The sequence below is a fragment of the Grampus griseus genome (assembly GCF_964374135.1).
Source record: "Grampus griseus genome assembly, chromosome: 10".
Taxonomy (NCBI): Eukaryota; Metazoa; Chordata; class Mammalia; order Artiodactyla; family Delphinidae; genus Grampus; species Grampus griseus.
The window spans coordinates 37,728,452-37,742,834 of record NC_139004.1 but is presented as its reverse complement, the minus strand read 5'-3'; the positions used below and the strand labels follow the sequence as shown (position 1 = coordinate 37,742,834).

Genomic DNA, 14,383 nt, shown 5'->3' with positions numbered 1-14,383 from the left:
TTGTTTATCTCAGTCCTTAAGAACAAGAAATGCATGTTGGGATGGTGGTATTTTAGATTTAATCAAAGCACCCTCTAATTTACTAAAGAAAAAGTACTATAACTTTGGGAGGTAAGAATCCTTCATTACTAAGACAAAGCCCATGCTTTCTAGTAAAACAAAAGAAACACCCCAGAATGTTAACAGAATTTCTCTAGGGAATGGAAGTACAGGAGATTTCTTTTTTTTCCACCCCACTTTTCTGTATTTTATAATTTTCATTAAAGAGCAAGTATTATTCTTACAATGAGAAGCTGTATTTTAACAAATTTATAAGATAACACAAAATTAATTAAAGCATGAGTCTCCTTTGATTATATTAAGTCCAATATTCAGAGCATTGGATAGAGTTTTTAGAAAGACTTTGTCTCAATTTGGGGGAATAATTAGCCCTATACTAAATGGTGCTCTAGTCTCACCTAACAAAGCATAAAAGTCATACCTGAAGTGATCAAACTGTTTCCAAGTAATTTAACCATTTCCCAGAACAAAACTCAAGATTTTTCTTGGTGCTTACTCAGATGGACACTTGATCCACAGTAGCTGTGGCTCCTCTACTCATCCTTGGTCCGTTGGGAGACTCGTGTTTATCCCACTTAATCTCAATGCCCAGCTCAAATGTCATTTCTTCTCAGTAGTTTTCCCTGACCCACATTCTTTCTAACCCTTCCTGTCATCTGTATTTCTATAGCACTTTACCTCTCATTATTATCACCTTTTCGTTTAGTAAGCATGACACTCTCTCCCCGCATGTTTGTAGCTTGGGAGCTCCTTGAGGGCAGATATCATATTCTATTCATTCTTTTATCATAGTGTGGTGGATTAAAAATGGCCATAAATTATTTTCTCTTCAAGAAGTGGAGTGTATTTGCCCTCACATTGAATCATGGCTGGCCTTGTCACGTACTTTGATCTGTGGAATGTGGCAGGTGACATGCTGCCTTGAGCTGCTGTGTGCAGTCCAGGTACCCTCCCAGAGAGACTGTGTGGAGAGAGATGGCTGCCTGGCCAGCCTCCAGCCCTTGCAGCCATCCCAGCTGAGATGTCGAGACTTGTGAGTAAACCCATCTTCAATTTCTAGCCCCAGGTGAATCTCTAGATGACTGCGGCCTCATGAATGGGCCTAGCTAAACCCAGCCCAGATTGCAGAATAATGAACAAATGCATGACTATTGTTTTAAGCCACTAAATTTTGGGTGGATTGTCCTGCAGTAATAGATTATGGAAACACAGAGTATCTGGGGTATGGTGAGTCTTCCAATAAGTGTTTATTGAATTAAATTTATTTTTGTATTTATTTATTTATTTTGACTGCACCATGCAGCATGCAGGATCTTAGTTCCCCTAATAGGGATCGAACCTGTGTCTCCTGAATTGGCAGTGTGGGGTCTTAACCACTGGACCACCAGGGAAGTCCCAAATTAAATTTAATTGTAAGAGACTGGATGGGTAAAATTGGTCCAGATGACCCTCATGGTCCTTTTTAGCACTGAGATTCTATAATCTCAAGGCCCTTAATGACCTTGGATTATGCCATTACTTCCTTTATTTCTACCTATAAATGAGAGTTGAATCTAGATACAATACAGTTAAGTCCTTGGGCATCTTAGTCCATTTGGGCTGCTATAACAAAATACCATAGACTGGGTGGCTTATAAACAACAGAAATTTATTTCTTACAGTTCTGGAGGCTGGGAAGTCCAAGATCAAAGCGCTGGCAGATTAGATGTCTGGTGAGAACCCACTTTCTGGTTCATAGATGGCTGTCTCCTTGCTGTGTCCTCATATAGTAGAAGGGAGGAGGTTTCTCTCTGAGGCCTCTTTTTTTTTTTTTTGCAGTACGTGGGCCTCTCACTGTTGTGGCCTCTCCCATTGCGGAGCACAGGCTCCGGACGCGCAGGCTCAGTGGCCATGGCTCACGGGCCCAGCCGCTCCGCGGCATGTGGGATCTTCCCGGACCGGGGCACGAACCCGTGTCCCCTGCTTCGGCAGGCGGACTCTCAACCACTGCGCCACCAGGGAAGCCCTCTGAGGCTTCTTTTATAAGGGTACTGATCCCACTAATAATTGTAAGAGTGACCTAATCACCTCCCAAAGGCCCCATCTCCTAATACCATTATCTTGGGGATTAGGATTTCAACATGTGAATTTTGGGTGACACAAATATTTAGACCATAATATTCCATCTCTGGTTCCCCAAACTTCATGTCCTTCTCACATATCATCAACTCAAAGGTCTAAGTCCAAAGTCTCATCTAACTGTCATCTAAATCAGATATGGGTAAGATCAAGTTACAATCCATTGGGCTTTGTGACATTTAATGTATTAATATTTAGAGACAGCACCTAGGGTCACCTATTTTGACCAATCTCTTTTCCAAACCCAGTTTTCTGCAGTTGTATTGACTTCACGTAATTTCTTATATGTGAAAATCATGCCCCATAACCCATTTACTGTAGAACATAAACTACTTTGAGATTTTTTCAGTAATGGAGAAAAATACTCTTTCAGGTCTGGCCTATACTAGTTTTTTAGTCTTTAAAATTTTTCTCCAATTTCTTATTAGAGATATAAAATCTGCAATGATGACCACGCAATGAAAAGTGAGCTAACCAATCCAAACCATGGCATTTTGTAAAGTTTGAAACGTCTTAGAATTTCAGGCAATCTGCATTTTGGAAGAAGACTCAGCCTTTCTTTAATGCTGAACTGTTTACAATCAATTGACCATTTTTCTTCATCTTATTATTTCAGGAGGGGATGGATGCTATGGATTTATGAAGAATATGCTTTAAAGATAGGCTATAGTCCAAGCATCAGGTTGGTCTTTCTGAGGTCATGCATGAAAATCAAGATTTAGCTATGTTGCAGTTGTAACAGAAAGGTCCGAAGTCTAAACTCTACCAGACTCTCAGAAGCCATTGGTTCTGTGTTTAAATACCTTCCTCTGATGGAAATGTGGGAATGGAAGGGAGCTGGAGTGAGAGGGCGGCAGCCCACAGAAACGGCTCTCTGTGCACTTCCTAGTCTCCTGTTTTAAATGTGAAATGTTTTCTTGGTTTTGAAACACTTCTGTGCTTGTTCCTGCCACCCTGACAGCCTGGTTTGAACCAGTTTCTGGTTGAGACCTTGGTGCCATGGTAATCACCCTTAGGCTCCATCTGGCTGTGTCCCTGGGTGCCCAGCTTCTGTACTTACCCATGGTTACCATTCTTGGTCCCCCGTTTGGTTCTGCCCTCCTAGCAGTCATTGGAACCTACTTTCAGTCTAGCTCTTTCTCATCCTTCAGATGCAAGGTCATTGTCATTACCATAGGAAGAGTTTCCTTGACACCCAAGATAGGTTCAGGTCCTCCTGATGTATGCCCTCTTTGTTTCCTGTATTTTACCATCAAGGTACTTATCACAATTTATAATTATCTTTGTCATCTATTCTGCTTATTTTTGTGTCTTCAGCACCTGGGACAGTGGCTGGCACATAGTAGGAGTTCAATAAATGTGTTGAGTAAACATGAACAAATGAAGCTTGTAACTTGGGCCCCCCACCTCTTTTAGGGTACAATTGTATATGACCTTGGGCTAGCTACAAAACTTATGTCTCACTTTATGCATGTGTAAAGTAGGGAGGGATAATATTGTTTTATTTACCCCACAGTTTGGGGTGCTGTGTATATAGCAGATGCTTAGTAAATGTTTGTAGAATGAATAAATGCACCTGTTATCTCTGTGATAAGAGACACTTATTTTAAGAAGTATTTCTTTCATCTAACAGGTGAGAGAAGTTGATTTTCTAAGCAAGGGGAATCTTGTTTACTGAGTGGGAAATAAAATTCAGTATTCCCAATGCCTTTGCCCAGGGGTTTATATTTCTGTTCAGGTTGTACCTTAATACTAGATTTTTTTTAATGGAGGAGGGGAAATTTTTTTAAATTTTTAAAACTTTTTTTAAATGTGGACCAAACTAGTGATTTGATTGACTTTTCCAATTCCTAAGGGGTTGGTGTCTGTCACAGATTTTAACTGTTTGGTCCACCAAGAGTACAGATCCTAGATTGCCTGGATCTTAAAAACCTATAAGAAAGAAGCAACAGTGAATGTGAATGTGAAGACCAGGGGGAGTTCTATAGAGCTAACATTCTCATTGGATGGTACAGCTTATTGGCCTTCTGAAACACTGTCAGGATAAGATCCTGACCTTGGAGTGACGGCAAAAGTGCTTTTAGCCTAACAGTTCTTTGTATTACAAGCCTTCACAGGCTGGCCTAACTTTTTTTTTTTTTTTTTGCCGCACTGCACGACATTTGGGATCTCAGTTCCCCGACCAGGGATCAAACCCGCACCCCCTGCACTGGAAGCGCAAAGTCTTAACCACTGGACCACCAGGGAAGTCCCAGCCTGGCCTAACTTAACCTATTTACCCCCTATTTCCCACTGCAGCAGTGCAGTGAAGATAACATATAAAGTACAAATGCTACGCAGTTTTTCTTTTTCATGCTCATCTCTTCCCCGCTGTATCTACCTACTTCTGGGATTTCTTCCACCTGACAGTTCCTTCGGCATACAGAATACAGAAAAGGTAGAAGATGCAGGAAGGGTCCAAATGTAACTAGAGTTATGTATTTTATTTGAGCCTCATCTCTTTAGAGAAAGGGGAACACAGATGAGAGGAATAAGTTAGAGATGGTCTTAAAAAAAAAAAAGCACAGAGGTGAGGGGTGTGAAGAAGGAAATCCTTCAGTGGAACATCTGCTGAAGGTGAAACGAAGTGAACCTGGATAAGGAATTCAGAGATAATTCTTGGTGTTTAGTATTGTGATCTGGGAGTGAGATCCCAGCGCTGAGGAAGGAGGAAGGCCAACAGATGGAGGAGTTCCAAAGCAAGTACTGCTAGTTTGTAACTAGCCTGCATCTCCAGACCAAGTGGCCCCATTTGGGTGGGGAGGATTTGCTGAGGGAATCTGACCCCTTATTCCTAGCTCATCTACAAGGTATCCTCACTGGCGTTGCTCTGGGATGTAAGTGAATTCATAAGCTGATGCCTACTCTCTACTGACTGTGTCCTAGGCTGAGTCTGAGGTGGGGACTGGGGAGTTATAAACTGATACAGAGGCTAGTACTGCTGCTGAGAGCTTGGCCTGGATGTGGACTCAGGCTTGGTCTCTGTCTCTGGATCCAGCTCAGATTCAGGCTCCAGCTCTGACTCAGGCTCCATCTCGTGATCCAGGTCTAGGTCTGGATCTAGCCCAGTCTCTTGTTCTGACTCCTGCATGGGATACAGATCAAAGTCTAGCTCTGATTCCTCCTCTGTTATTGGGTCCTGGAGTATGAAGGCTGGACTTTTACTTCTGGGGGCTTCTATAAGACGGCTACTCATTTTATGTTTTGATTCTTCTTTCTGAAATACACACAATTAGATGGGTTAAAACTTCCCAATTAGATTTAATTTTTGAACAGTCAAGGAATTTCAGAATACAGTAGGACTTAAGGTACCAGAAAGCATGGGTTCCTGGCAAAGTAGAAAATATTTCTGGCCTAAATTTGCTTTTCATCTTCTTTGCACCCTCTGGTTCCTCAGTTACTTACCATGCTTCAGGCTCAATCAATCCATAACTTCCAATTTCTCTAGTTTTTGTAGCCAGCCTGGATTTCATGGTCAACCATTTAAATAACAATGGTCTGGTCAGCATTCCTGGACATATTGTCTTCTTGATTTTACTTGTCTTTCCAACCCCCTAATGTAATCCTCAGCAGGCCCTTCATGACCTGGCCTCCTGCTATCTTCTTTAGCTTTATCTCTGTCTATAGTCCCCACCTTTTGCTCTAGCCATAGAGTTAGACTGGCAGATCTTTACGTCTGCTAGTTCATCAGTTTTATTATCCATCCCAAGGATGGTGGTGGGGGGGGATTCTAAAGGGATAGCTAAGGGAGATATTTAAAATATTTATTAATTGGTATGGCACTGGCACTAACCAAGCCTGCTGTAAAAAGATCCTTGAGTCCTCTGCTGGGTTGGGTAACCCCTCTTCAGTTGGGAAAGGATCCTGAATGACACCCAGATGCCATGGCAGTGTGGGAACCTGGGACTCAGGTTTATTGCTATTTACCAACTGGTAAGGGAACCTTTCAACATTTCAAATTCTGGGACAGCCACACTCAAAAACCTTTCCTGGACGTTGCTCATCTCTATCTGATTAGGTGTCTCCTCCCACCTCACCACCATACCACTCCCCACCCCGATGCTTCACATCATCCAACCTTGTCTGTTTCTGAGTAGACTCCTTGTATCACTGTCTCCAATTCATCCACATTTAACTCGGAGGACTCTGGCAACCTCCTTGACAAAGCAAATAGCACAGCATCATGGAGGGTGAGGAACAGCTGGGCCTTGGTGATGCCAGTGTCAAAGAAATCATTCTTCTCAAGTGCCCTGATCACAGAAGCTACAAACCAAACCGGGAACACACACAGGGTCAGACATCTGGGGAGGAGAGGATCCAGGATACAAAACACAGCCCTCTTCATAAGATGAAAGATACTCACAGTGACACCCTGCAATGAGCACCAAGATGTTTGCGTTTTGGAAAGCACTGAACATCTGTGGGGAGAGAGTAAGCCAGTTTTAGAGATCTTCACACTCAGTAGAGGAAAGGGCCTTTTAATTAGCTGAGTTTTAAAACTGCTTTGGTCATTCACTTGTCTGGGGTATATGTACCTTTGCATCCCCACCCCATTCAGCTCTGTAAACATTTGATGAGTGAACTGCTTTATGCCAGGAAATGCCTAAAGTGCCAGAATACAAAAGAGAATCAGATGGTCTTGGGTGGGGAGTGAGAGGGAGGGTTGCCCATGGCCTTAAGTGGGGAAACAGTTCACATAAAGAGATAAATGTTCACATGAGGACAGTGCTAGGATAGACACAGGCACAGGTGTGATGGGGACACACTGGACGGGCCTCATGAACAATTATACCTTGGTATTATTGCTTAGTGTTTGCACGTGACCTCCTTCTCTCTGGAGTCCACTAAGCAGAGGTGGCAAAATGTGGCCCAGAGATGGTCAAGTGATATAGTTGGGAAAGGTATTCAGGAACCCTGAGGATCATATTCAGTGCTGCTCTGCAAAGTTGTGTTTGAATTTAGTAAAACATCAGACACTGACCCCAAGTATATACTTCAGCCTATACATATATATATATATATACATATATATATATATATATATATATATATATATATATATATATGCTCTGGAGCTATAAATCTTAACGTTCAATTCAAAAGAAGTCACCATTCACCTTAATACTCTAAGACTCAACAGGTTCCAAACCTGGGCACTAAGTTGGAGTGTCAAAAGAAACAAAACAGACAGACTCTACTTCTTTCACTACCAAGGGGAAACAAGAAAGTCATTCTTGATCATACAGTAAATCATAAAGTTATTTGGTAAAGAGCCACTATAGACACACTCTAAATGACAAGCAATGGGAGATAGAAATATCGTGAATTAAGAAGAAGCTTAAATGGAGTGGTTGTCTCTAATAAGAACAACTACTGGGATTTTTCTTAGTGGGTTCAAGTTTTCAATTATAAAGTAAACAAAACATAATGACTTCCTCCAACAAGGCGGGATACAACAAAGCAAACAGCACGGCGTCGTGGAGGGTGAGGAACAGCTGGGCCTTGGTGATGCCGGTGTCAAAGAAATCATTCTTCTCAAATGCTCTGGCCACAGAAGCTACAAACCAAACCCGAACACACACAGAGCCAGACACCTGGGGGGAAACCTGCCTTTTTAAAGTGTGAGGGTGTACCGTGGATCTCTGAAGCCTGCAAAGTTAAGGTGCCGGACGTTGCCTCAATGATGGGGCTGGAGCAGAAAGTCATCAACGTAGGCCAGGTTGATGGAAGGGTTATGCCACGGACCAGAACATATGGTGCCTCCAAAAAATGGAAGACGAGAGGAGAGAGGAAAGGATGGCCCAATTATACTACAGAACAGGGGGAAGAGTGATACAATGTCAGAGGCTTTAAGTTCCAGTGCCGGGCAGGCCCCTTCCTAGCTGCGAGCACAGGACTCTTAGGGGGAAATATGGCTTGTCTCTCGGGCTGTTGTGAGAACTAAACGAGATAGTGTATATAAATGTGCTCAACTCAGTCCGGCACGTAAGAGGCATTCGATAGTGTAGTCAATGAAATCTAAAACTACGGCTACAGTGTAAGACTGGGAGAAGAGAACACAGCCCAGTAGTACAACCTAAGATGGAAAAGTCCCGAAGATAAGACATTATCAAGTATATTTGAGCCTGCAAATGGAGAGGGGGTGGGGTGTTGGTGGGGAGAGGGTCTCATGGATGGGAAAGACCTTAATGTAAATCTCTTCTAAGCCTCTCATTTTATAGATGAGGAAACCAAGTGCAATTTATTAAGTTACCTGGGGTCTGATGGACAGTGAGTGGTAGTAAAGCCAGGACAAAGCACACATCCACAGACCACCAATCAGAGTTCTTTCTGCTATGACAAGCTTCCTATTGCCTTAGACCAAAGAGGAGCTGGACTCACTTAAGACAGAATCATCTTCACTTAGGAATAAGACATAGGATAAAATATTTATAAATATTTTGTTAAAATGGAATCTGAGGATACAAGAAGGAAAGTCAGCCAAAGGAGCATATCTCAAAAAAAGGTGGGGGGGTGGGGGACGGACAGTGGTTAAGAATCACCTGCCAATGCAGGGGACATGGGTTCAAGCCCTGGTCCGGGAAGATCCCACATGCCACTGAGCAACTAAGGCCGTGTGCCATAACTACTGGGCCTGCGCTCTAGAGCCTGTGCCACAACTACTGAAGCCCGCGCGCCTAGAGCCCGTGCTCCGCAACAAGAGAAGCCACTGCAATGAGAAGCCCACGCACCACAACGAAGAGTAGCCCCTGCTCACCGCAGCTAGAGAAAGCCCGCACGCAGCAACAAAGACCCAACACCATCAAAAATAAATTAATTAAATAAATTAAAAAAAAAATGTGGGTGCAGTTAGAGCCAGGAAGCGAGTGGGTTCAGGATGTGTAAACCTGAGCCATCGCCAACAGGAGCAAGAGTGAGATAGAGGACTAAAAACTGAGATAAGCTGGCTCGAAAAAAAAGACACTGAGACATTAAATATGTCTTTAATGTCTCATACTTATGAGACATTAAACAATAAAGCCAATATGGTTAGTTGTGCACCTAAACTTCCATATTGTATAAGAAGGAGAGAAATGAAATCTGTCTGAGAAACCAGAAAGTGGGAGAGAAGCCAGGACTTAGGGAACATAGCTTTGAAGGAAAAATCTTTCCTGCCCTTTTCACCCAAAGATGCAGGCAATGAAGAAGGAACTGGGGAAGATCCTTACAGGTACCGGACCAGGCAGCCCCATGCTTGAGGTGTCATTTCATCACAACTTCTTCAAACCTGAGTGCCTTTTAGAGCAGCTGAATGGTGGAGAATTCCTTGTGAACTTTCTTCTGTAGCATTTGAACCTATTCCTTGACATTTTTTGTAGCTAACTCCCAGGATACGCTGGGAGTTGCTGCGTGTGGCACAGATTGCTGTTTCAATGGTGTTAAGAGTTTCCTATCTTTCAGTCCTTGAGAAATAATATGCCATGGTTAGGGAACCAACCCTAGTTTAGTAAATCAGAGTTGCTTCATTTTCTTGTTATTCTGGTTGACCTTAAACTGTCTTTGGTGCTCAAGTTCCTAGTGGCCTAGGAGTCACAGAGCAGCTAACCAGTGACTAACAGGATTCAATCAGGATCAGGGCTGGGATGGTGGTGGTAGGAGGGGATCAGGGTTCTTGTGAAAACCTCCTTAGTACTTACCTGTCTTAGTACGACCAAAGCCTGTGTATCCACAAGATGTACCATGGAGAAGTCCAGGATGATGGTGTGGATGCTGGGTAGAAGAGATGAAGTCGAGTAAGGCAGGAGTGTTCTACCCCCAACCTGAGTTTCAGAAGCATCAGGGAGTGTGATCGACATGCTCCTAGAGGGGTCATCAGAAAGCCAAACTTTCTCCACCTCCTTGTAGTTTGGATTTCTCTGGGATGTGGAAGATGTTATGTACGGTACTTGGTCATCGGACATAGTCTGGCTTGTGTCTATGATTTTGAAACGTGAGCAGCGGACCAGGTTAATGGAGGACGACGAGTCGAGGTCCCTTTTACTTTCAAATCGTTCTGTGTAAACAACCTGGGATGACAGAGTTAGGGGAGGACTATGATAAGACTCAAACAAGCCTGGAAGCATTTGCAACTATGCTGTTTCTATCTACTAACTCACTTCCCTCTCTCTTGGAAAACTCCGCAGACTATGCATTATACCTTTTTTCCTTAGATATCTCACCGTCGCTTCCAGCTTGTGACTAAAACCACGTTCATCTTTCCTGATCCTCACCACTCAGAGCCACCCCTCCCAACTTCCTCACGCGCGTCAGTGACATTATCATTGTCTTAGTGAGCCAGACTTTAAATCGTCTTTGATTTATTCCTTTCCCTCATCCCTGGATTCTAATTAGTCTCCCGCACCTACTAGAACTTTGAAGTATTTCTTCCATCAGTCCCTTTTCTCAACACCTCCTTCTTTTATCAATGAAACTGTCTTCTGTCACAGTTCCTTAAGGAGACAAAAGGTACTTGAGTGTGGCTGTCTTTACCTTTCACTCCTTTCATGCTCCTAATAGGCCTATGTCGCTTAAGGACAGGACCAAGCACCGGGAATACAATGGCATGAAAGATGTGAATGCTGACTCTGCAGTCACAGGGACCAGATTCTACCTGGGGAGAGGGCACGTGTCCATTTAAAGGATGAATAACAACCTAAATGGACAAGAACTGTAAGGCATGTGGGAAAATGAAGAGTTCATTTGCTAGAGTGGTATACTTTGGGGTGATGTTTCTTTAAGAAAAATCTGTTGTTCTAATAATGTTGCTTGTGAACAACAAGCAACATTGTTGCTTGTTGCTTTTCTATTTAAAAATAGAAAAAAAAAGTAAAGATTAAAACTAACAAGGTAGTATATATTGTATTGCTAAAAAAAAAGTGGTGTGGACAAATGATAATATTACAGTTCAAAGGAGAGAGGTGCTCCCCAAGCCTTGACAGTCACTGAGGCCAGGCTTTTGGGGGACAGCTGAGCACTGGCTCAGTGTTGGGGAGATACAAGGTCCTTCAGGCAGAAGAAACCTCTGAGAGCCTCCCCTTTCTCTCTGTCTACTCTATACTCTTTCAAGAGCTTTCACAATCCACTCCCGCCGGGTCTGCCTGAACTTACTGCCCAGGCCAAGCCTCTTACTCTGAGGATCCCATGCTTATTTCTACCTCAGTGTCTTTGTCCAAGCCCATTCATGGACTGGGAGTCCTTCTTCTTCCTACCTGACGTAAATCCAAATTTCTCTCTCCTGCCCAGCTTAAGTCCATTACTACCGTGAAGTTTCCCTGCCTTTTTGAGTTCATGCCAATCTCTTTAGCTGAAGTCTTAGAGTGGTTAGAATATAAACACACGATTTAGAACATAACAATACTGCATGGTATGGTTTACCATCTTATTTCATCAGTTTTAAGATGCACCATTACTTTTTGTACTGTCAAGAAACAAACAAAACACTGCAAATTAAACTATAATAATGCCATCAATTGTACAATGCATCTAAATTTCAGAGATGTGAAAAAAATGTATATTTTTGGATGGATAAATACAATAATAGCCTTAAATGTCACATTAATAGAGAGCTGTTTCCCCAGTTTGATTTTTCTTTTTTTTTTTTTTTTTTGGCTGCACTGCACAGCTTGTGGGATCTTAGTTCCCTGACCAGGGATTGAACCCAGGCCCACAGCAGTGAAAGCACCAAGTCTTAACCACTGGACTGCCAGAAAATCCTCCCCAGTTTGAATTAAAGTTCCATAAATTGCTTCAAAATAATCCTGTGATTTTGAGGGGCTGTAAGTGGGTAGGGATATAGATGAAATAAGATTGAATACAAGGTGATAAATCTTAAAGTAGATGGTGAGTACATAGAGGCTCATTATACTTGTCTCTACTCTTGTATATGTTCAAATTTTTCCATGAAAAAATTTAAAAAAAAAAAGAACAACCTGGATGAACCTTGAGGATATTATGCTATGTGAAATAAGCCAATTGCAAAAAGACAAATACTGTATGATTCCACTTATATGAGGCATCTGGAAGAGTCAAAGTCACAGAAACAGAAAGTATAATAGTGGTTGCCAGGGGCTGGGAGGAGGAGGAAATGGGGAGTTGTTTAATGGGTCAGAGTTCCAGTTTTGCGAGATAAAAAAGTTCTGGAGGTAGATGGTCGTAATGATTGCACGACAATGTGAATATATTTAACACTATTGAACTGTACACTTAAAAATGGTTAAGATGATAGATTTTATGTTATGCATTTTATACCACAATTAAAGAGAAAAAGAAAAAAGAACTACCTGGAGACAGAGGCCCCTAAAAATTTATTTTCCTTTTTCATAGTGTCATAGTTCTGGGCACACAGTATGAGATCAATAAATACTACATCATATTATACTCTAAAATGTATTTTCTGATGTCCTGTAAATACTCTCTACAATATTCAGTGCAGTGTGGATACAAAATAAAAATTAGAGATAGTGTTAGTTCTAGTAGTAGAGCAGTCCTCTTGGCAGGGAAGTTGGTATTTTCCAGGAGCTCAGTAGAGCCTATGCTCCATTCGAGTGTATGGCAATGAGAGTGAGTGCTTGGTATTGTAGGTGATGAGGGGGATGGGAGGTGTTCTTGTGTGTGTGTGTGTAGATAGAGCTGCTCCTCCAGGGTGTTTGTGTGGATGAAAGGCCTTGAAGCTGGAAATGAACAGCCCTGCCCTGGGGAAAGGGAATATTTAGACCAAATCTGAGTTGGAAATTAATGAGCGCTACAACTCATCTGCTAAAATAATCTTCAGATGCTGTAAAATCCCCATGTCTGCTTATCTGCCCTCCACCCCACATCATCATTTCCCGGGTCACAGGCAGACATCAGGAGACTCTGACAGATCCTTGGGAACCCCAGCCACCTTGACCCTGCCTACCCTTGGCCCTGCTGCAGTTAGAAAACAATCTTTAAGTCACTTGTTTTCAGAAATAGATAGCCAGGGAGCTAAGATAAAAGTCAAGGAAACAGGGACAACCAGGGAACTACTGACAACGTCAACAGGCAGACTGTACTCTGTGCTCAGATAAGTTGCTGACCATTGAGAAGGGAATCAGGAGTCAGGACATCTCCCCCTGCCTCCTACTTTCAGGGCAAGATCTGAACCTGAAAGGGAACCCGTGTCTCCATTTCTGAGTAGAAATCTTTGATTTCCAATTACTCATGGTTCGTCTAAGAGTTAAAATCCCTGAGGGGGTTTAGATTTTCTTTTCTTTTCTTCCTTTTTTTTAAAAAACTACTAGTGCACTTCTTTTTTATAAAATGTGGAGAAAAATGCAGAAAAGAAGACATGTTTCTAACCCTGGGCGGTGGCTCCGGTTCATCACAGTTGCAGAAACACCAACAAAGCTTTCCTTGCTGGGGGCCATCTTCATTTTGATTAAACAGGCTGTAAATTTCTTCTTCTGTAAGAGGCACCTTTACCATTTCAACCTGAAAGACATATGAGGGGGTCTCATACGGATGGTGAGTGGGGGAGGGGAGAATACTCGGGGAAGGGGAGGGGAGCAGGTAGAGAGAGGCTGGGGAGGAAAGCCTTCACCCCCTCTAACAGCTTGCGCTTTAGGTAGTGAACATTGACAAATGTAATGGAGTTGCAGCACTGGAAGATCTTCACCCCTGGAATGTTTGTAACCTGCAAGACAAATAAATGTAAACTTGAGGGAAATATTTCAGCTCTTTTATGGAGTAAGAAAAAATAATCCTTAGAACCTCCTGGAGAATCTGTATTCTTTATAAGAAGCAAGATCTAGCAAATTCCTTCCTCCCATTTTCATCATGTGCTTTTCCTGCTTTCTTCTTTTCCCCTCCATTTCCTCATACCTCTCTTTTCCTTGGCCTTCCTCCCCCAAAGTACATTTTAAAATTATCCTTAACTGGCTGCATCTCTTTCCCCACCTTTGTAAATGCATATCTGCAGTGCAGCAGACAGGAGCAAAGGGGTTTTGTAGGAAAACTAGGCAGCAGGCCTGGTCCACCCCATCCTTTGGGCAAAGGAGTGGGACTGATCTGGATTCTTACCTCCTGATAGTCATGGAAGCTTCTATAAATATTGGTGTTAGGGATCTGACCCAGGAGGAGAATCTTAGTTCTGAAAGTAAATGCATTTGCCTTTAGCTCACAGTTGCCT

The 14,383-nt window shown here is 42.6% G+C and overlaps 1 protein-coding gene across 1 annotated transcript in view; it reads right to left on the bottom strand.

Moving 5' to 3' along the window:
• Positions 1 to 4,676: 4,676 nt before the first annotated feature.
• SLC26A8 (solute carrier family 26 member 8) overlaps positions 4,677 to 14,383 on the bottom strand; it is a gene marked incomplete at its 5' end in the record, with an annotated part of 72,269 nt that continues 62,562 nt past the window's right edge. The window contains 7 exons of the mRNA XM_082664334.1: positions 4,677 to 5,434; positions 6,296 to 6,480; positions 6,581 to 6,635; positions 9,894 to 10,262; positions 13,555 to 13,686; positions 13,796 to 13,888; positions 14,275 to 14,344. Coding sequence (XP_082520460.1) covers positions 5,150 to 5,434; positions 6,296 to 6,480; positions 6,581 to 6,635; positions 9,894 to 10,262; positions 13,555 to 13,686; positions 13,796 to 13,888; positions 14,275 to 14,344 — 1,189 coding nt within the window. The 3' untranslated portion in view covers positions 4,677 to 5,149. The remainder of the gene's footprint in view (positions 5,435 to 6,295; positions 6,481 to 6,580; positions 6,636 to 9,893; positions 10,263 to 13,554; positions 13,687 to 13,795; positions 13,889 to 14,274; positions 14,345 to 14,383) is intronic.